The following is a 22,351-nucleotide window of genomic DNA, read 5'->3' on the forward strand; positions in this document are numbered from 1 at the left end:
AATTGAAAAGATCGACCGAAAGTAGTGCAGACTTTAGGACCGAGAAAAGATTCCAACTGCAGAAACCGAGAGTGTTGGTGGGTGGTATGCATGGTGAGCGGAGCGTGAAGAAGGGGTGGGGTCTTGCCAATGAGCGTTTTATAGATGGACCAGTGAATTTGTCAGTGTTAGTGAAGAAGACATTACTACTTCTCAAAAATCAGCATCCTTTTATTGCCTTTGGCATTGAGGGCTACACATGGTGATTAAATTTGGTTGCCATAAGGATTACGAGGGGGTCTTTGGAAAAATTTGCACACCTAAAAACCCCAAAAGTTTGAGAACTCATCGGGATGCAATAGCTAAGTGATCGGATTGGAATTGATCGGAAGCTTGAAGGACCCCCCTCAACTGGTGTTTTCCATTGACTTGTCTACCTTAATGCTATTTGGAACCAATGTCTCATTGTTGATTTTTGTGTGTGTGTATTTTCTTGGCGCAAGCAGATCCATATCTTTTTGCGAGCGTTGGCTTCGGGAAGAAAACAAGTCCTCCTCTTTCTTCCTGCTGCATTGTCAGTTTTGTCTACCTGAGAAGACTCCCTGGAGACCTGCGTACCGTTTCCCTGCAGGCGTAATTAAAGCCCTAAAAACAATGTTCTTTTTTGTTTAGTTTTTTTTCATGGGTCAAGTCAAACTTTTTTTTTTTTGCCAAAGTGAGATGATTTCTCTTAGATTTCAGTCCCCCCCCCCCCTTCTAATCACCTTTTTTTTTCATTTCTGCTAACAACCCACCTTATTTTACCCCCTCCAGCACGAGATGGATATTGAGCCTCTCTGGATACGGTGATAAATGTCTGCTTTGCTTTATTGTCGCTCGGTGGGAAAAATCAACTAGATAAACACTCCGGCTCGATGGGCGCCCATTAGATGATTGACTTGGAATGTTGATGGATAGGTCGAGAAGGAAGATGAAGAAAGTACAGTTTGTTCAGTCCCGGGGTCTATCTCGACCGCAGGATCCGTTTGGGTCAGAAATTAAATCCAGTTACCCTTGATTTGTTGGTTTTGGTTAGCCGGTGGGTTCTTTGATTGCTAAGTCAGTCGGTTGGTCGATTTGCTAGTCAGTTCGGTCCGTTTGTTGATGAGTCGGTTGGTTATTTGATTGGTAAGCCAGCTCATCGGTTTGTCAGTTACTCGGTTGATCTGTTTGCTGGTTGGTTAGCAAGTCAGTTAGTAGGTCGGGTGGTAGAGCTGTTGGTTGGTTGGTCATTTGATTTTTCAGTCAGTTTTGTGTTTGATCAGTTGGTCTGTTGCTTTGTTGTTTTGATTATGAAGTCAGTCGGTCGGTCGTTAGTTCTTCTGTCGGCGGATGGATAGTTGGTTCATTGTTTGTTCGATTAGTAAATCAGTTCATTGATTGTTGGTTAGTCGGTCAGTCTGTCATGTGGCTTGTTCATTATTTAATGATTTAAAAGGCAGTTACTGGGTTTGACAGTTGTTTAGTTACGCGAGTTGGCACGCTTATGTAAAAACACGGATGTGTCGGGGGGTTTTGGAGGTGGTCTTGTGTCGAAAGTGTATTGAGCCTGATTGAGATTCCTCTTGGTGATGAGGTTGGGAATATGCGTGGCTCTGATGGGAAACAACTATCAAAGACTTGTTTGATGATGACAAGCTGTTGCGTCATTTTCTTAAGCTAATTATTAGATCCTAGGTATCTAGCCGGCATGAAGGGCAGGCAGTAATTCCCCGCGCGTTGGCTTTATGAATAAATGGGACGCAAACTTCAAAGCCCCCTCGGCGCTCTTAAACAGCAACAGGGTGTCTACCGCGTATCCTCTCCTCAGCAAGAAATCCATCTCTACGATAAGGATCCCGGTTAGCACATGTAAAAGGCGCTAAGGCTCAATGCAAGACCTTGCCATAAGGCTTGAGCATAAGCCACTTAAGCTAACAGGCATTCACAGGCCAATCTTACTTTTGATTTTATGGCTGTTTTGCGCGGTCCGTGACTGTTTCGTCAGCGTCCAAACAAACCTAATTGCCGCTCGAGGCGCTTGGATCAGCTGGCAAATCCTGATGGCAAATTAAATGGAGGTGAGGGACCTGGCGAGCATGCTCGCGAGCGGCCCGAAACGCCGCTTTTCCGAGGGAAAGGCTGCCAAGAAAAAGTATCGCGACGCTGTCTCTGTGCCGCAATTAAGATCTAAACGCAGAACCGGAGCACATGCCGCGCCAGATGTTCCGCCGTTGTGTGCGGAATAGAGATGTGAAGTGTGACGCCGAATATTCCAGGGATGCCGCTGTGCATTCTCAGCATGGATGAATAAGACGGGCCCGAGGGCTCGTCTATCTGCTTTTACTTCAGCGACAAAGCTTCTCGAAGACCTTACTTTATTTGCCTTTTTATGGACGCACAATGGATGGGCACAAATGAGATAAATTAGCCACGAGATGGGAGGCTTTGGTCAAAATAAAAGATTGTGTCATCGAAGGTACGTAGATGACAAGGAGATCCATTCCTTAACCCCAACCTTCCCAAATTCAGTTTTTCTGGATTAAGTGTTAACAGGCAAGAATTCCCTCCAGACGCACTGAAAAATCTAGAATTTAAGGAATGACGCTCGTCTCTCTTACCCTTTTTCTTTTTTAACAGTTTTACGTCTGTTTTTTCATTGGAAAGTTGTAAAAATAATAAAATAGTTCCGTAGTAACATTTGCGAAGTGTTGAGCTGAGTGATTGGCCAAAATTACAGCGATTTAGAGTTTTGTGCTTATGGTAAGTTTTTGAACACCAACAGTGGAGCAACACATGCAGACACACACAATACCAATACTCAATTATTTCCCAAAACATGCATGGTACGTTATTTGAAGACTTTAAATTGCCCATAGGTGTGAATGTGAGTGTGGATAATTGTTTGTCTATATGCGCCCTGCAATTGGCTGGTGACCTGTTCACGGTGTACCCTGCCTCTTGCCCAGAGTTAACTGAGATAGGCGCCAGCACACCCGTGACCCTAATAAGGATAAGCAGTACAAAAAAAATGGAGGAATGGACGGAGAGACATATATTTATCCTTTGTGAAAAATCACGAATATTACAGCAGCTTACTGAGTCAGTTGTGAAACACTTCTTCGTTTGTCTCTGTCTGTATTATACTGCCCCCAGGTGGCCAAGGTGCACACACCATAAAGAGCAGCACAATGTCCACTAAATTGAAGAAAAAAATGTGGCAAAAATGTATTCTTTACATTGTATTTATTTTTTGAGGTACGAGTGCGGTCACAGAATGAATTCTCAGAGCACCACTGTATACGTAGAGTAGGTCAAATTATGATAAATATGATTATTATTTTTTGTACATCTGATACCTCCAAAGTGTTTAGTTTTTGTTTGAGGTGCCGGGATGTGAACGGTGGTGGTGCGTGGCTGCAAAAGGTTTTGGCAAAGAGACTGCGCAAGATGTTACCTGAGCTGCGCGCGCAATCCGCTTTATCACACGCGGCTCATCTTGATCACGCTGTCTGTTTTAATTACGCATTCTTATCTGTGCTTAAGGTCTTTTGATCGTCTCCATGAAACTCTCTCCCTCTCTCCAGTAATACAAATCATGCAAATTATTATTCAGATGTGTTTCTAATTGCCAGCCGCATCATTTGTGGCCTATTTAAAAACTCTTAAGCGATCCCAGGGATATTGTGTCATTCAGTTTTTCTTTTGTTTTCCAAGCCATATTGGCAAAGTTAAATGAAGTGAATTTAAAAAAATGTCCAGAATTAGCATGTGTGCGTTTTAAATGAGCCAAAAATGGCAAAAGAGACACACAGAGCCATTAAAAAAACCTATGTTCCCCCTTCTCAAAATAAATAAAATCACCATTTAACAACTGCAATTTGTTTAATTGCGTTACACTTTATATAAGTATATCAAAAAAAGAATTTAAGAAGGGGGCAAACACTTTTTCATCCATCCATCCATTTCATCCATCCATCCATTTTCTACCGCTTATCCGGGTCGGGTCGCCTTTTTAATCCTGCATGTATTCTAACATAAAGTAACACAATCCTTTATTTTAACATTTCGATTTGCACCTACCGGGATTACTGTCCAGGCTTTCAATTCTTTATTTTTTTTTTTTTACATTTGTCCACTAGGTGGTGTTAATTTTCCCACATTCAATTTCACACTTCATGACTTTCTGCAAGGGTCCGTCGCGACCGAAATGATAATTGTCTTTGAAGTTCAACCGCACTCCAATAAAGGTTTAAGAAATATTATCAAGAAGCAGGGTGGATAGTTACAGGACATCAGAGTATAGTTCCAACTCTGCTGTTCTTTTAGCACTCTCTTGATTGCCGATTAAAAATGATTCACATTTTAAAGCTCTGTAATCCGTCCGTTGTTTTTGAAGTTCTGAAAAAAAAAAAAAAAAACTACCTGTACAAATTGAAGCATTGCCTTCGTCCCGCCCGGCACGTGACGGGCATCCGAACACCTCCCCTCCGGTCAGCCGCCTATCTACGCGCTGCAGCGTCGCTAACCTGAGCCAGCTAAGGTGGCCCTCGAGGGACATCGCAGGCTTTTGTTATCGGCCGAGACAAGGGGAGGCCGGCGGGTTAATGAGATCGGGCACAGTGCGGGAAGGAGGCGAGGGGTCCCCCGCTTCCAAACTCCCCTCCAATCGAGTCTGCAAGTCCATCGGAATGCTCTCACTTTCGACTTCTGCTTCATGTTTTGTCTGCAGGGGAGCTTCGTGGCTAGCATGACCGCCACGCTGAGGCAGATGGACGACTATCACTACGCACATCTCATCAACACCTTTGGCAAAATAAGGAGCGACGTGGTGGTGAGTGCCCATCGGATGACTTTCTGCAACGCTCCCATTATTTGAATAGAAAGACATTTATCGGATTATTGTTGCATCCGAAATTACCTTCCCCGAACAGCCGTAAAAATATTTCTTCAGTATGCCTGACCACTAACAAAATTGTCTGTTATATTTCATGAATTAAATGTTTAGATTTTGTACTTTTTTAGTACAATGTTACCTTGAGATCCGAATGACCCAACCTAGAATTCTTTTCGAGATATGAGCTGTTTTTGGACGATTTATCTTTTTTTGCTTTGACTTGCGAGCAAAAATCTGAGATACATAAAAGAAACACATTATAGAAAGATAATTACACATTGCGTGTTTAAAACAACCACCTAACTTTGCTTTAGAGTCCGCGAGCTCAATGCTAACATAATACGAAACGGTATAGGTAAAGCAATGGATATTTGAACACAAACGGTAGAGCAACGCATGTAGACAGCTAATAAAACAATATTCACCGGCATATAATCTTTGTACTCAGCGAAGAACGACGAATATTACTTACTTAGGAACTGGGACCGTCACCATGTGCTGTATGTATGTCTGTATTATACTGCCTCCAGGTGGCTGAGGCGCACACACCAGAAGGAGCAACACAATGTCCAGTGAATTGAAGAAAATAAATGTGGCAAAAACTGTTAAATTCTTTACATTCCCTTTTAATTTAGTCATTATTGTATTTTTGAGTGTTTTTAGTTACAATCTTGGTGATGGAACAAATTAAACTCTTATCTCAAGGTGCCGCTAGATTTGGAATAAATAAAATACAACATTATATGTAATGTTTTTAAATATTAACATTTTTAAATTCTTTAAAAAAAAAATAAAAACTGAAAGATTGTATTGCTAATTTCACCCAGTTTAAACAAATCCATCTTTAAAAAAAAAAAAAATCCAGTTTTTAAAAAAAATTTAAACTATTCCAGAAATGTACATATCAAAAATAAATTTGATTTTGAGTGATTTTAATCCGTTAAATAACACCAAATATATTTCAAGCAATGATCTTTTTGAATGGTTTTCAATGGGATTTCAAATTTTATGTGATTCTCCTGTCAAATGGCATTTCTGTTGGTCGCAGTGTAATCAGCACACTGAGCCTCACCTACTTGAGCAAACTCTGCGACCTTGACTGTTTTCTCCTGCGAGGCCACAGTGAGGCGGTTGGCAAGACAAACAATCACTTTGCGCAGATTGATCGTTCCTGTCGCAGCCATAGCTGCATTTCAAAGCCGTCTGCAGCTCACAGGAGTTTTTTTTGTTTGTTTGTTTTTGGGTTTTTTTCCTCTTCTTCTTCCTCCCAAACACCCGACCTCAAATCCCTCAAAGATGCACCCTAGACGTTACCACTTTGAAATTGCTTGCCTTCTTTTGTCCCTGTTATTCTTGGGCCAAATGGCTATTTTGAGGGCTTTCCCAGACTGACTATGTTTTTTCAAAAACATTCACGTAGGAGCATGAAATTCCGTAGGCATGTCCATCGTGAATAGACTCGCACAAAAAGGCTCAAGAAGCCATGCCTGAAAAGACGATGAAGGTCTGCCATTTAGGTTTGAAGGGGCCAATTTGGGGTCATTTTCCAGGGGTTATTTTAAAACTCCTCGTCCAAATGTTGTCTGATCGCTACCAATTGTGAACCACTAATACTAGACAGATGGGTGACACTAAATTGCCAACCATTTTAGTGCTTGTCATTACGTGTGGGCGGAGCATGGCGCCAAAATTTTGTGCGCGATGATCAGATGAAAATTCAGCATCGCTTTGGATTTGAGTTCAGCACAGCTTTTAAGTAGAAGATAAAGATTAGGTCGTGAATCTCAACTTGCGAGAAATGCCAACACGTTGGAAGTCTGACAAGTTTAAGCACGTCGCACTTGAACACAGTATATATATATATATATATATATATATATATATATATATATGTATCGTGAAAGCAGAGTATGTGTCGTAGTAGACCGTGTGTGTCGTGACAGTGAGAAAAGATGACACAGTTGATGGAGTCAACTCAAGTCCGCGTCATTTACGGAGCACTTTGTATCTGTAAATCTATGAATGAATTATTACTTTGCCAGTCTTGTCTTTGGTATTTTATAGTTTGAGGTGTCACAAGAACAAAACATATTCGGCTCAAAGTCACTTGACGTCATGTTTCTTTTCGCAAAAAGCTCGTTTTTCTCTGGTGAAACCAACTCATGTTCCACTGCTGATGACTAAAGAAGGGAAAAAGCTAGAAACACTTTTTTTTTTTTTTTTTTTTTGTATGGTGAAAGATGAGTGTACGCTTTCTTTTGGTGCTTGCAGAACGCATTGTGTGTGTGTGTGTGTGTGTGTGTGTGTCTGGAAAGATCAAGTCAAAATGGCTGACAATCTGGCAGCAAATGAGTTCAAAGCCAAATCTTAAGTCGACCTGATCACTCCAAATTGTGGTGCAACTTTCTTTTGCAGGACTTCCTCATGGAAACCTTCATCATGTTTAAAGACCTCATCGGGAAGAACGTCTACCCCTCAGACTGGGTCATAATGAACATGATGCAAAACAAGTAAGTGGCACGCCGCTGTGGCTTTTAGAGTCCCAACGCTGACGTTGCTAAGGAACAGCAGTCAAAAGTGGGTTAGCATAGCTGCACGTTGTTCTCCTCCCTCCCCGGATTCCGCCACGCAAATAGTATCAACACGAGACCTCGGCGGCAGTGCGGCAATCAGATGATCAGCCAGTAAACAATCGCATGAATTATAAATGCTAATCTCTCAATGTTAGTCCCGGCATCTTTTCTTACTTGGCTGCTTGTCGTCTTTTATTCACGCCAACCTGGCACGGTGCCACCGTGATTGAAATATTAAAAAAGGCGTGTGGTTTATTCAAGAGTTTCTTGTCACATGAAGTTAGAACAAGTAGTTAATGTCACTGTAAAGCGAACATAAATGTCTCGTAAATTTGACACACCACAGAGAAGCGGAATTTGGATGATTCAAAAAAATTAAAATAAAATGGTCACGTTTATAAAATGAGGCTTCAAAAACATGAAAAATCAAACCATTCTCGCCACTCTCAGACGCTGTGGCCAGGTCTGCTGAATGTGCAGAAACCGAAAGCTCAACCGTCAGTCGAGTGGGGCCTCGACATCGGACACTTTTTTTTGTTTGTTTGGGCGGAACGTGGCAGCAAAGCTTGATGACTCGCCGTCAAACCCAAATCTCTAATAGCGCAGCTCTACAAGGTCAGAGCTTGACTTTACATCTCACGCGTGATGGAAACTCATAAGCGTGCGTACACGTGCAAATGTACTTTCGGTCCCTGTTCAATACCCGAGCTACAACGCAGCGTTAGCCGCCACGCTTTGTGCGAAGTTACCTCTCGTCTTCATTAGCCGTCCGAGTGTCCCTTCGGTAACCTCGTGTCTTTGTTGGTTCTTGAGCTTAATTAGCACACGTTGGCTTAAGCGTCCTCACAGGGATGGGAAGAAGATTGCGCAACGTTTTTTGTTTTCCTGTTAACTTTGTAAGACAACAGTTGTGCTTCCGTTTTGTCCAGTCGGTTAAATGTTAAAAGTTAAAGTTGCTGTGCCTCTTTGTTGCTGCTGATGTGCCAAAATCACTTAGCTTCCAGTAAGTCGTCCTCATCCTCATCTTCCTCCTTCGTCCTCCACTATGTTCTCATCGCTGCTGCAGCTCCATTCGCAGATTGAGGTAAAATTAAAATAATGAGCGGTGTTTAACACCGTTCAATTGCAATATTGCCAGGTTTTGCTCAACAAAAACATTTGAGCTAAATGCCACTTAATCAAGACATTTGGCAAAAATATTTACCTTTCGCATCACTTCTGAGGGAACGCGAGCACCCGGACCCCGACAGTCTTCCAAAGATGAGATGCTAAAGAGCCTTGAGAGTTAGATTCAAATAGATTTTGTGATAAAGAACACGGCAACCCCAATTCATCGAGAAGTCCTTCAACATTTCAAACTTCACTTAGTAGCAAAACATTTGGTAGCCAAAACCACACAAGTTTCATACCAGCAAAGGATGAAAATTCAGCCCCCCGAGGCCAGTTTTACTTTCAATCAACCTTTGTAGAGTCATTTTCCCCTTCAAAAGCACGTTTGTTGTCTTTTTTTCCCCCCGATTGCTTCCAAATCTGAACCACGTCATCGCTGTTGGGCGGAAACCTCACGATGTCCAAACATGGTGGCAAATCTGTGAAGTGCCGTAAAACTGAGCCTGCAATGCCGCCTTATACCGTCAAGATGAATGTCTGGATACTTTTTTTTAGACAATAGCGAGTGAAAAAAAGTTAGATTAGAAACATTTGAGTAAGCCTGTTTTATTAAAAATGGATTCTTGTAATGTTTCGGTGCCGAAGGAATTCCCGGCCGCGAAGGCAAGTTCGTCAGATCGCTGCCAAATTTGTTCACATATACGAGACAAATGGGTGAGGCCTAAATTGCGAGGAATCTTTTTGTGGTTGTGTTCGCGGAGCATGGCGGCAAAGTTCGAGAAAAATCGTTGTCACATAAGCGCGAGAGTCGCAGTGAAAGCTTGTCATGGCTAACTGGATGGTGCATTCATCATGTGTCTGAAATGGAGCTAATCGCCTTCATAAATTGATCTGATAACAAAGCCTTGTGACCTTCCCGTTATCTTTTAGCACACAACTTTCTTCCCAGCCAGCGCACGCGCGATGCCCGTAGATGGGCGTCGTTATCCAGGATACTCTCTGAACTCAATTAGCAAGTATGATGTCTTGATAAATGTTCATTAGCATGCGTCGCTGCAAGGCGGTGGAAGGCGCTTGTGGGGGCAAGGGGCGCCATGCGAAGGCAGCCCGACATACATTGAGGATTCAAAATGGCGGCCATCCATCAGCGATAATGAGGTGATTTCTCCGACGGCGGCACATTGATTGAGTGTATTTATCATAATGACGACGTGCGTGTGTGTGTGTACTGTATCCAAATGACTCTTAATGACGAGGTGCGGCTCTGAAGCACCAAATGTTCGTTGCGACACGGGGATTAATAGTCGTAGTGTTACCTTGGCAACCTTGACGACTTGCGCCGCATCTTAGCCGGAGCACGGCGGCGAAGTTTGATGTCTCGCCGCGGAAAAATCGAATTCTAATAACACAACTTCACAAGGTCGGATTTTCACGTTGAAGGTTGTGTATGGCTGAAGAAGTTGGACCAAAGCTGCATTAGAATGTTCAATAAATCAACTGTAGGTTCCTTCAAACTGCCTTTCCAACAGCCCTTTGGAGCGTTTCAGTCACGGTGAGGGCAGAGTGTATTCTATTTTTGTCCGCCTCATTAGTTTTTTTTTCTTCTTCACGCTTTTAATTAATGGCAGATGTGCTCACGGAGGAACTGTCCTGTCTTCTTTCCCCCCTTTAAGCCAATTTACATGTCCGCAGTCGGGCAGATTCCTGGCTTCAAACAGGCATTCAAGTGCCGCGACTTATTACGACGAGGGAAATGTACCTTCTCCTCCTATGTTTCACATTGAATGAATATTTCATTTTTTTTTATACTCAAGTTCAAAACTCCTAACTCCAAATGGATAAGACTTTAGCGATTCCAATTCTATATTTCAATTCTCATTGATTTTCATTAGGCGGGGGAATTAAGTCATACAGACGTTTGTTTGCTTTGCTTTAACTCTTGAATTCTTTAACTTTGGACAGAAGATTCAGCACAGCCAATATACACTCATAACCTGTAATGTATCCTGGAGGAGGAGAACAGAAGGCGGCTTACTCCTATAATATTTTGAAAATGATGTTTCTGCATTTTTAAGCCCGCCTGATCCAACTTTAAACAGTCAAAGGAGAGCTTGTAATTTTCATCATTCCTGAGAGAATATCAAGTCTTTTTTTAATCTACCAGGTTTTTTTCCACTGGATAAATTTCCCATGATATGTCACCTTGGTTATTAAAATTAGAGAATATTTACACAGCTTCTTTTGAATACATCTTGATCCAAATCTAATTTAGACAGCCACCTGACAATCTGTTAGGTGGCTAACAGTCTGTTAGCCACCTAACAGATTGTTCTGTTAAAAAAACATGTTTGACCTGGTTTTGCGAAATACATTCAGCACGATTATTGAGCCCACATTTTCGAAACTGCCACCTCCGGAGAGGGTTGAGGGGGGCCTCCCCAGTGGCACATCCCAGAGAGGTGAGTGTCAGAGTGGCCTCTGCCAACTGTGAGCCCCCCAACTGCCCCCATGACAGCCACTTCTCAACACTTGGATTTTTTTTTTCCCCCTCCTCGCTCTACCGTCGTCGTTGCCGTGATGTGAGCCCGATCACGGCCAAGAACGAGGAGCTTTAAGCGGCCTCGCCGGCGACCGAGCCCGGTCAACGCGTTGGTTCTTTTTTTTTTGTTTTGTTTTTTCTTTCCCTCATGCTTTCCCTACTGCTGCGTTGGGAAAATCACACCTGAGAACGAAGCGCTCAAAGCAGCCAAGACCGGTCAAGGCGCTGTTTTGTTTTTTTCTGTGAGGAATTGATAAGTGGAATCGCCAGACAAGTAAACAAACAATTCCGAGGAATGAAATCCCTGGGAACTGGTTCTTAAAGGAAGGCAACCATAATCTGTTTAGAGAAAAATCTCAAATTTAGTTTGCTTTTGTCTATTCTCCTTCGCTAAAAGCACCTTAAATATCCCATTTGAATATTTCCCCACTGGCTGGGTGCAGCCAGTAAAAAGCCATTCTGTCATTAGCCCCACTTTTAAGTATATCAGCTACTGTATATTGGCATGTGCATGGTGGCAGAAAATTGAATGAGGCGTGCGCACAGGGTGGTGACAAAAGTCTTGAGCGCTGAGCAGGGTGGGATTATTTTTTTAGTGACTCCCTCAAACTAATCCCGAGGTGTTCCGTGACTGTTAACCTTTGCCCCCTCACGATTAAGGTGACTCTTAATATGTGTGGCACAGCACCCCTGGATAGTGTTGAGGGAAGCGGGACATGAATCATGTACTGCGTCGGTATTGGCGTTTATTCCCGTTCAAGGTCAAGCCCAGTGAGCGGCGCCATGTGTTCCGAATGAGCCAACATGGCCGTGTGGTGTAAAGGCCTGCTTGAGATGGCGACCGCATATTTGAGGTTTGGCATTTGCAAATTGAGATTTTTTTTTTGCACTTACTTTGCAGGTTGTGTAGAGACCCCGCTAAGTGTCTTGAAGTGACCTGCAATTCATGTTGGTATCGTCACCTCCTTGAGCACAGCTCACTGCTCTTTATTGGACGCTCGTGAAAAGCCTGACGGTCGACCTTGCTTCACCTCGCCGTCTTTCACGCGTCTTTCCCGTGGCGAAGCACCTGCCATAAAAGAATCCACTTTATTGAAGATGTTTTTCCCTCCCGCTGAAGAGTTTTTTTATTTGGCAGGACAGGCCGGGAGGAGGGGCGGGGGGAAAAAAAAAAAAAAACGTCTCTCCCAGGCTTTTAAAAGCTCCGTGTTGCTGAAGTTATGAACTTTTAATTGCGGAACATCACAGCGGATTATCTTGTCAGACGGTGTTGGCGCGGCACGCTTTCTCCCGCCCCGCAGCCCTTCTGCTGCGCCGTCTGGACGACACGGGCTGCTCACTCACAACACTTCATTCATTTATGCCAGAGGCGGTGGTGGGAGATATAATATGTGATAAAAATGACAGTGGTTCAAAAAAATCAAAAAAACCAAAAAAAACTCGACAGTGGGGAAATTGTATGAATCATTTAAAAAGAAATAATCAAAAGTTAAATAATTATTATTATAAAAGTATCAAAAAAGATTCAATAAAAAATTACAATGGGGACTTTAAAAAAGGTTTATCATAACTAACAACAGTAAAAAAAAAAAAAAGTAAAAAATGTTACTTCTATAAAATTTGTCCTCATACTTTTATGAACGCTACATTAACCACTGTTTTAATCATTTTAAAATAAAGTAAAATTACTTGCACTTTGTGACTGTACAACGGATATAAAAATTACGACTAGAACTGCTGAACTTTATTTGGGGTTAATCAACTAACCTTTATTTTGGGTTAACATGAGTTTGAATGTGATTAGTTAACATGGGCATCTCCAGTTATATGATGCTCTGTACATTGTTTATTTTTACATGCCATCTCTAAAACATTTCTTTTGTACAGGTCAGAGGTCACAATCAATGTACCAATGGTATCAAACTGGAAAGGCTCGGAGTGAATGAGTTGGTGGAAAAAAAGTTCTGAAATTATTCATCTTGGGCCCCTTTTTTTTTTTTTTTTTTTTTTTTTTTTTTTTTAAATACATCACATAATCTGGCATTTGAACAGCAGGGGTGTGCAGACTTTTCATATGCGCTTTAACTGATTTGTGAACTGTCTTGTAGTTAATAAGCGGACCGTTTGACTTTGGATTTGCTCAGCGGGGCGGAACCTGAGCATTTGAGTCCATTGGCATTTGCAAGGCGTGCGACTCTGAATCGCTGTTGGCTCTTTTGTTTTACAAGGCAAAGTAGTTTCCGCGTAAAGTGACCTTTTATGCCGCATAAAGGGGAACGAAATGCGATGATAATAAGTATGTTTTTTGGATACATTTTTTATTTGAAGGTGCACACACTTATCAGATGTGAGTGCCAAACCCTTTTGGGCGTGTTTCTTATCTGTGCAGGGTCTTCCTGCGGGCCATTAATCAGTATGCGGCCGTGCTCAACAAGAAGTTTCTGGATCAGACCAACTTTGAGCTGCAGGTAAGAGATGAACATCCTCGATACCTTTATAATATATAGAATATTATATACAACAAAGCTATATCATTTATTTTTTAGGAAAAGGTTATAAAATTACAAGATTAAAAGTTATGAAAAGTTGTAATATTACCAAAATATGATATAGAATAAACACGTATAATTTGCTTTTTTTTTTTTTTTTTTTTTATGACAAAGGGGGAAAAAAGAAAATACCAGATAAAAACTGATATAAACCATAATATAACATCTTAATAGTATTATGAGGAGAAAAAAAGTTGTAAAGTCATATTAGAAGAGTCACATTACATTTATAATATTTGACCAAAAAGTTGCTTTCATCACCTTAACGTCGACTACAAAATAAAATCTTAAGTCATTCAACCCCTACTGAAGATGTTTTGTTTTTTTCCCCGTTAGTGGCACCTGTAAAGCTGCCAATGTGTGAATGGACACGAAAGCCCGATGTAGCATGTTGTGACGCTGAATTGTGTTGTTGTAAAAGTCAACAGTTTTCTTTTTTGTTGCGGTTAGCTGTGGAACAACTACTTCCACCTGGCCGTGGCCTTCCTCACGCAGGAGTCGCTGCAGCTGGAGAACTTCTCCAGCGACAAGCGGGCCAAAATCTGCCACAAGTGAGTGGACGAGGGCCATCGTACAGCTTTAAGCTTTTCAGCTCTTGTTTCACTTGGATTACTACTGTAATGTTTTTTTGTTTTTATTTAGATTTTTTATTTTTATAAAAATGTTTCATTTATTTTACTTTTTAATTAAAACATTGAACAGATTTTTGACATTTTTTATCAAAAAATATTAAAATGTATAGTGCATGTTAATATTAGTAAAAAAACAATTTTTTTTAAATGTTGCATATTACTTTGTTGCATATTACTTTTCATTCATTATTCATTATATTTATATGAATTCACATTTATACAAATGTAATTGTCCTTTTGTAATTGTCCTTTTAAAAAACAATAATGTTCATGAATATTAACGTCAATATTTACATTAAAAATACAAATGTGTTTATTAAATTATGCATATTAAATATATAAAAATATTTTCATTAAATGTATTCAAATGTTAATAAAAAAATAACAAATGAACTCAAAGAAAACAAATTGTGCCTTTAACTTTATATATATATATATATATATATATATATATATATATATATATATATATATATTATATAATAATGAGAATGTTTTCTATAAAATAAATAAATGAACTTCTTTTTACCTTTTTATCCCAATGATGCCTCCAGGTACCAGGACATGCGGCGACAAATCGGTTTCGAGATCCGGGACATGTGGTACAATCTAGGTAATTTCAAAAACACAGTGTGTTGGTTTTGTTTTTTCCTTATCGATCGGATTCCGAGCCAATAACTGCTGTCAAATGTGGAAAGTGTTCTTTTAATGGACTTACTTTGTTGTGTCCAGAGAGACATAAGTGGGGGCCATTAGAATTTATTTCCATTTAATTCAAATGATGTCCGTCCCCCCCACTCCGCCCAAAACCCAAAAAGGGCCCCACAAGATCAAATTCATCCCCGAGATGGTGGGCCCCATCCTGGAGATGACACTGGTCCCAGAGATCGAGTTGCGCAAGGCCACCATCGCCATCTTCTTTGACATGATGCAGTGCGAGTTCCACTTCACGTGCAGCTTCCAGAGGGTACGTCCACCACTTCCAACTTGACTTGCGACTGCCCCAATTTACCAGTTTTACAGTTACGAGCCGGCATTCCATTATTGTTATTTATTTATTGATTGATTTTGCTTTATGTTGTAAAATTTGACTTACGTTTGAGCTTTTATTTTTCTAACCCTCCCTCAGCATGTTGTGTCCAGTTTTGCTGATAGTGAACATTTAAAAAAAAAAAGAAAAAAGAGAGGTCAGTCGTGCTTGCTTCGAGCTGTTTATTACCACTCCCAGTTTAACTTTACTGTAAAGTAAAACGTAAAAAAGAGAAGTACATTTTGTGTATTTAAACAAACCACATATCATTGTCTTAGAAAGGACTACTAGCTTCATGCTAACACATAAAGCGAAACAACATAGCCAAGCTAATGAAACTAGCAGCAATATTGCAGTCGTTATTTGCAGATTTGAGATGTGAGCGATTACAGTTACGATCGTGGTCACGGAACGAACCAAACTCGTAAATCAAGGTAACTGCACTGCTGCTCGTCTGCGATCACATGCGAGCGCGGGGGTGTCTAGTGCGGGAATGTGGGGGATAATAAACGGCGTGTAGCCGCGAGCTGGCTTGTAATTGGGCAAATCTCATTTTGTGTTGTGTTGAGGCGCGATTATCAACAGCGGCGCCGAGAGCAACCTAATGTTATGCTTCGTTACGGCATAAAATGAAGCTTTTCTGCATGAAGAAAATCCACTTTGGCAGGGCATGTTCTCTGTGTGTGTGTGTGTGGGGGGGGCACCTTAAAGGACACCGAAGGAGGTACAATGAACCCGTTTTAATTTTTTTTTTTTTTTTTTTTTTTTTTTTTTTTTTTTTTTGCGCGGGATAAGTTCCAGACTTACCCGGAATATTGTACTGCCATACAGGTACAGAAAGCGCATTTAAACGTATTAAGACATTTTAAAAAAAAATCTTCCTTGGCACATGTTCTCACTCTCTCACTGTGGAAAAAAAAAAGTGAGACGATTGCATACACGATTGCCCGCCTCCGTTGCTGGGGATCCGTGCCAGACCATCCCCGCAATAGTTGAAATCCACGATATAGAAATAACCCAATTCAAATACACCCCACGCCTGTTCACATGTGTTCATATTATGATTTGTTTTGCTTATTTTTCTTATAGCGAGAGTCCTGTCTTTTTTTTTTTTTTTTTTATTCTTCTCTCTGTCCTCTCCTTTTTTGACTGAAATTTTCAAGAAAAATTCATCAAAACACGCAAGAACCACAGTGGGATTATAAAAAAATTAAAAAAATGAAATCCATTGTTGCACTGTAAAACTGTTCGGGCATAAAAGGCATTCAGATTCTGCTTGACTTAGCAGCTGAACAGCACAGGTTTAAGAGAAAAAAAATAATACTCATGTTTGCTTCAATTCAATGGTCATGATGCTGCTCCTTGGTGTGATTGCAGTTCGAGAACGAGATCATCACCAAGCTGGATCACGAGGTGGAGGGCGGCCGCGGGGACGAGCAGTACAAAGTTCTCTTCCAGAAAATGTAAATACGCGTCCCGACATTGCGCCGGTAGACGGCGCCAAAAAGGCTGACGCTCTTCGCCCCGTCTCCAGTTTGCTGGAGCACTGCCGGAAGCACAAGTACTTGGCCAAAAGCGGCGAGAACTTCGTCACCCTGGTGGTGCGCCTGCTGGAGCGTCTGCTGGACTACCGCACCATCATGCACGACGAGAACAAGGAGAACCGCATGAGCTGCACCGTCAACGTGCTGGTGAGTGATGCGATGAATCCATAAATAGATACTTGCATATTAATCATTTGTGTCAATTGATTGATGTAACAAAAAAAAATCCAATGAGCAAAACTTATTTTGAATAATATAATTGTCATTTGCGCTTTATTTTTTGGGAAGGTTAAAAAATCGTTTGCGATCCGAAATCATATTTTTCGTGAAAAAATCTGAGATTTTATTGGAAGGTTTATATCCTTGTAGGGTTTATATACCCAACAAGGATATAACGAGGCGCAGGTAACGAGAACGAAACGTTTTTCAAATTTGTTTTATAAAAATACGTTTATGAATATTAATAAAGATATAAAATGACAAAATGTTTTATTTAAAATGTTAATGTTTTGTCGTTGTGTGTTAATTATGGCTAATAATATTGATAAATGAGAGACGAGTTGAGATAAATTAAGAAATGCATCTTAATTTGTATTATTCAAAATGGAATGATAAGAGATCAAGTATTTTTTCTTTAACTTTTTGAATTATTAAATGTGTGTGGAGTATTAAACTAATTATTTTTAGTCATGTATCCTTTTTCATTTTTTTATTGCCTATTTGTTTTGACTAATACTGTAAAACAAAAATAGCAAGAAATAGGATTTTAATTGTTTTTAAATAAAAATCAAACGATGAATATTAATGAAAACGAACAATTACAAAAGGGGCTTTTCATGTTTTAATTGTATTTTTGAAATGTTAATATTGCGTGTCGATGTTACCAATAATATTTTCGAGGAATGATTTTAAATGTCTTAGATTTTCACTAATTGTCATGCTCATGAATAGTAATTGGAAAAATGCTCTTTTTAATGTTTGAGTTCAAACAAATAATCAGTGTCGTGCAAGTGTGAAGCCTGCATAATATATTACATGACCACGGAAAACTTATTTTTCAGCTCTTTTGAATGACTGCCCTTTTGTCCTCCACAGAACTTTTACAAGGAGATAGACCGAGAGGAGATGTATATCAGGTAAGCGTTTGCTCCCTTCCTTGATTTCAAGGAAGCACTGTATCATGACAAGAGACCAGATAAGTCACGTGTGCGCACGCTCTTTATTCTTTTGAAAATGTTCTTCAATCAGGTATTTGTACAAGCTGTGCGACCTCCACAAGGAGTGCGACAACTACACGGAGGCGGCGTACACGCTGCTGCTGCACGCCAAGCTGCTGAAGGTACACTGACAACAGTCGTGCGTCGTACACATTTCTTACGACCCAAATTGGAGTTAGCCCACGCTAGTTCTCAGCGGCTCATTTGCGGCCGGTTCAAGCCGTGCGGATGGTCGAGGTCAGCGGCGGATCGACAGAAATCCTTCCAGCGTGCAAATGCCGCGCTCCGGCTGCGTGGGATTCAATAAGCGGCAGGGAACTGGACCAGATTTCGTTGGGGGCAGTCATACGTCTGACGCGTATTTGCATGGCTTTGTTGACCAAACGGGAACACGTTATCCTTTTGTCCTTTTTCAGTGGTCCGACGAGCCGTGCGCCGCCCACCTGACCCGGCGGGACGGCTACCAGGCCACCACTCAAGGCCAGCTCAAGGATCAGCTCTACCAGCAGATTATCAATTACTTTGACAAGGGCAAGGTATGCTGCACACGTGCACACATTTGATCAGAATGCACCACGTGGGATCTGTCCTCATTTTGTAGGACTTTATTTAATGGTATTTAATTTGGGTTTGTATTTGTTTTCTTTATTTACAGTGGGTACAGAAAGTATTCAGACCCCCTTCAATTTTTCACTCTTTGTTATATTGCGGCTATTTACTAAAATCATTTAAGTTCATTTTTTTCCCTCATAAATGTACACACAGCAACCCATATTGACAGAAAAAAACGGAATTGTTGACATTTTTGCAGATTTATTAAAAAAGAAAAACTGAAATGTCACACAGCCATAAGTATTTAGGAGAAGCACCCTTTTGAGCTAATACAACCATGAGTCTTTTTTGTTTTTCACACCTGGATTTGGGGATCCTCTGCCATTCCTCCTTGCAGATCCTCTCCAGTTCTGTCAGGTTGGATGGTGAACGTTGGTGGACAGCAATTTTCAGGTCTCTCCAGAGATGCTCCATTGGGTTTAAGTCAGGGCTCTGTCTGGGCCATTCAAAAACAGTCACAGAGTTGTTCTGAAGCCACTCCTTTGGTATTTTAGCCGTGTGCTTCGGGTCATTGTCTTGTTGGAAGGTGAACCTTTGGCCTAGTCTGAGGTCCTGAGCACTCTGGAGAAGGTGTTCGTCCGATATGTCGCTGTACTTTGCCGCGTACATCTTTCCTTCGATTGCGACCAGTCGTCCTGTCCCTGCAGCTGAGAAACACCCCCACTGCATGATGCTGCCACCGCCGTGCTTCACTGTTGGGACTGTATTGGACAGGTGACGAGCAGTGCCTGGTTTTCTCCACACATACCGCTTAGAATTAAGGCCAAAAACTTCCATCTTGGTCTCATCAGACCATGGGAATCTTATTTCTCACCATCTTGGAGTCCTTCAGGTGTTTTTTAAGCAAACTCCATGCGGGCTTTCATGCGTCTTGCACTGAGGAGAGGCTTCCGTCGGGCCGCTCTTCCATTAAGCCCCGACTGGTGGAGGGCTGCAATGATGGTTGACTTTCTAGAACTTTCTCCCATCTCCCGACTGCATCTCTGGAGCTCAGCCACAGTGATCTTTGGGTTCTTCTTGACCTCTCTCATCGAGGCCCTTCTCCCCCCGATTCCTCAGTTTGGCCGGACGGCCGGCTCTAGGAAGGGTTCTGGTCGTCCCAAACGTCTTCCATTTCAGGATTATGGAGGCCACTGTGCTCTTAGGAACCTTAAGTGCAGAAGAAACTTTTTTGTAACCTTGTCCAGCTCTGTGCCTTGCCACAATTCTGGCAGTTCCTTTGACCTCACTATTGTCATTTGCGCTGACATAGACTGTGAGCTGTAAGGTCTTTCTATAGATAGACAGGTTTTGTGGCTTTCCTAATCAAATGGACACCACCTGAGTGAAATAGGAGTGTCACAGCAAAGCTGCGTGATATTTCAGTTTTTATTTTTTAATAAATCTGCAAAAAAATCAACAATTCCATTTTTTTCTGTCAACATGGGGTGCTGTGTGTACATTAGTGAGGAAAAAATTAATCTAAATGATTTTAGCAAATAGCTGCAATATAACAAAGAGTGAAACATTTAAGGGGGGTCTGAATACTTTCCGTACCCACTGTAATTCGGTTGTTCGGAAATTGTTCGTTTTGTTTATATTTATATTATTTACTTTTAAATGGTTTTTATTTTTATTTCATGAACTATAATTTTTCCTTTTTTAAATATTGTACCTTGACAACAAAATGTGCTTTTTCGCAAATGAAATCTTTCCTTTTTTTTCGTAAGCTGCCTTTTTCCACAAACAAATTTCTTCTCGCTTCTGTTTGGCTAAATACAAATACGAACAAACACATTGGAATGTGTGTGGACCTGTGCTGTTTTCTTCCAAACGGTCGTGCGCGTGGTTTTGTTTGTTTCCAGATGTGGGAGGAGGCCATCATCTTGGGGAAGGAACTAGCCGAGCAGTACGAGAATGAAATGTTTGACTTTGAGCAGCTTAGCGCATCCCTGGTACGTCTATTGTTCATAAGAAGGCATAATTACGATTCTGCCCTGACTTACAAATGCTCCAATGTCACGGAACGGTACAAATGAAGGTTGTAAGTCAAGGTAGCCCTGCATGCTTTTTTTATTTTTTTTAACACGATGGTCATTGGTTCACAGCGCAAGCAGGCTCAGTTCTACGAGAACATCGTCAAGGTGATCCGGCCCAAACCCGATTACTTCGCCGTGGGCTACTACGGCGTGGGCTTCCCGTCCTTCCTGCGGGTGAGTAAAGCGAGATAAGCTAACAACCGCTTGCTATGTTTGTAGGCGGAAATGAGCGCTAAGAATTTAAGAACGGTAGCAAATGACGAGAGAAGACCTCCCGAAGGCGTCTGAACATGTCTCGTGCCTTTTTTTTTTTTTTTGTTCTTGATTTTACATTTCTGCTCATTATAGATATACGGTGTATTTTTGTGTTAGTTTTTACTTAATAGAACATCATTTATTAGTCCTGCAAAGGAGAAAGTCCAGTTATAAAGTGATATGTTTTTTATTGTTACCAGCAAACCTGTCGCGGGCACAGTTGCCCACAGAGATTTAAATGTTTCATCGCCTCGTTTATTACATATACACAACAAACTGATGTTTGTTCAACTATTATTCAAGTTAGTGTAACAAGGGGTTTGGTAACAAACAAACAAAACGCTTGCAAAAGCTCAAGGGTGTTTATTACAAAGGATTTCAAATTTTTGGTACAAAGTTTTGCAAGAATCATGGAAGTTGACGCGAATAGTTTTCTTTTGCGGGCCACATAAAATGACGCGGTGGGCCCGCATCTGGCCCCCGAGCCACATCTTTGACGCCCGTGCTTCAAAAGCATTCGACGGAAAGTTCCAGACAAACTTGAGCTCGTTGGTTGAGGTAATTCCGTCGATGTTTCCTAAGTCGTCATATGATGTCTTTTGATCTTATCTGCCTCTTCGAGAGTTCCGCCGACTTTATTTAAAGCGAACGCGTCCCGTCCCCGTCAAAAAAAAAAAGAAAGAAAGTCCCGAAGCGTTCGGGAAGTTCCATTTTGAAGACCAATTCTTCTTCAATCACGCTTTGAATCTTTTCATGTGTCCGTTCACATGGCAAATTGCACCCGTCTCATCTTGTACTTTGTTAAAACGTCCTTTCTGATGCCTTTTTGTCTCGCTCGCGCCGTTTCACTCCTTCCTCTCTTGCGCCGACTCTTTGACCTTGGTGGGGAAAGGAAAAAAAAAAAAAAAAGAATCATCTCCGCCGGTCGTCTCCGTGAGGTCGTCCTCATCCGGCTGCAAGGACTCGCTCGCTTGGCCCGGTTGCCTCGCGGTCGAGTCGTAAAGTAATAAAATTGGTGAGATGTGAGAACAAAGTTGTGAGGTGATTGGGATGCTGTGCGTGTCTGAATAAAGTTGTAATGTTACATGAACCAAGTTGTAGACGAAATACAAGGTCACAAAACGAGAAAAAAAAAAGAGTCAAAGTTCAGAAAATAAAGTCGGAGCGTTTTGAGGATAAAGACGCAAAGTCGGGAGAATTGTCATAGAGCTACAAGAATAAAGTGGTAAAGTGACAACATTTGCATCGGAATAAGTTTGTCATGTTACAAGAATACATTTGTAAAGTAACAGGACATGAAATGTTTCGTAGTTTTAGGAAAATAAGATTCATACAATTGAGTCGTAACGTAGTGAGAGCAAAGTTATGTTCAGAATAG

The 22,351-nt window shown here is 41.2% G+C and overlaps 1 protein-coding gene across 1 annotated transcript in view; it reads left to right on the plus strand.

The window, feature by feature from the left end:
• dock1 (dedicator of cytokinesis 1) overlaps positions 1-22,351 on the plus strand; it is a 99,497-nt gene that overhangs the window by 65,809 nt on the left and 11,337 nt on the right. The window contains exons 28-40 of the mRNA XM_061664105.1: positions 4,730-4,831; positions 7,310-7,404; positions 13,506-13,584; positions 14,116-14,216; positions 14,852-14,910; positions 15,116-15,264; positions 16,705-16,790; positions 16,862-17,018; positions 17,967-18,007; positions 18,120-18,210; positions 18,505-18,624; positions 20,545-20,634; positions 20,788-20,892. Of these exons, the coding sequence (XP_061520089.1) occupies positions 4,730-4,831; positions 7,310-7,404; positions 13,506-13,584; positions 14,116-14,216; positions 14,852-14,910; positions 15,116-15,264; positions 16,705-16,790; positions 16,862-17,018; positions 17,967-18,007; positions 18,120-18,210; positions 18,505-18,624; positions 20,545-20,634; positions 20,788-20,892 (1,275 nt within the window). The remainder of the gene's footprint in view (positions 1-4,729; positions 4,832-7,309; positions 7,405-13,505; positions 13,585-14,115; positions 14,217-14,851; positions 14,911-15,115; positions 15,265-16,704; positions 16,791-16,861; positions 17,019-17,966; positions 18,008-18,119; positions 18,211-18,504; positions 18,625-20,544; positions 20,635-20,787; positions 20,893-22,351) is intronic.

Source organism: Phycodurus eques, chromosome 19, assembly GCF_024500275.1.
Source record: "Phycodurus eques isolate BA_2022a chromosome 19, UOR_Pequ_1.1, whole genome shotgun sequence".
NCBI lineage: Eukaryota > Metazoa > Chordata > Actinopteri > Syngnathiformes > Syngnathidae > Phycodurus > Phycodurus eques.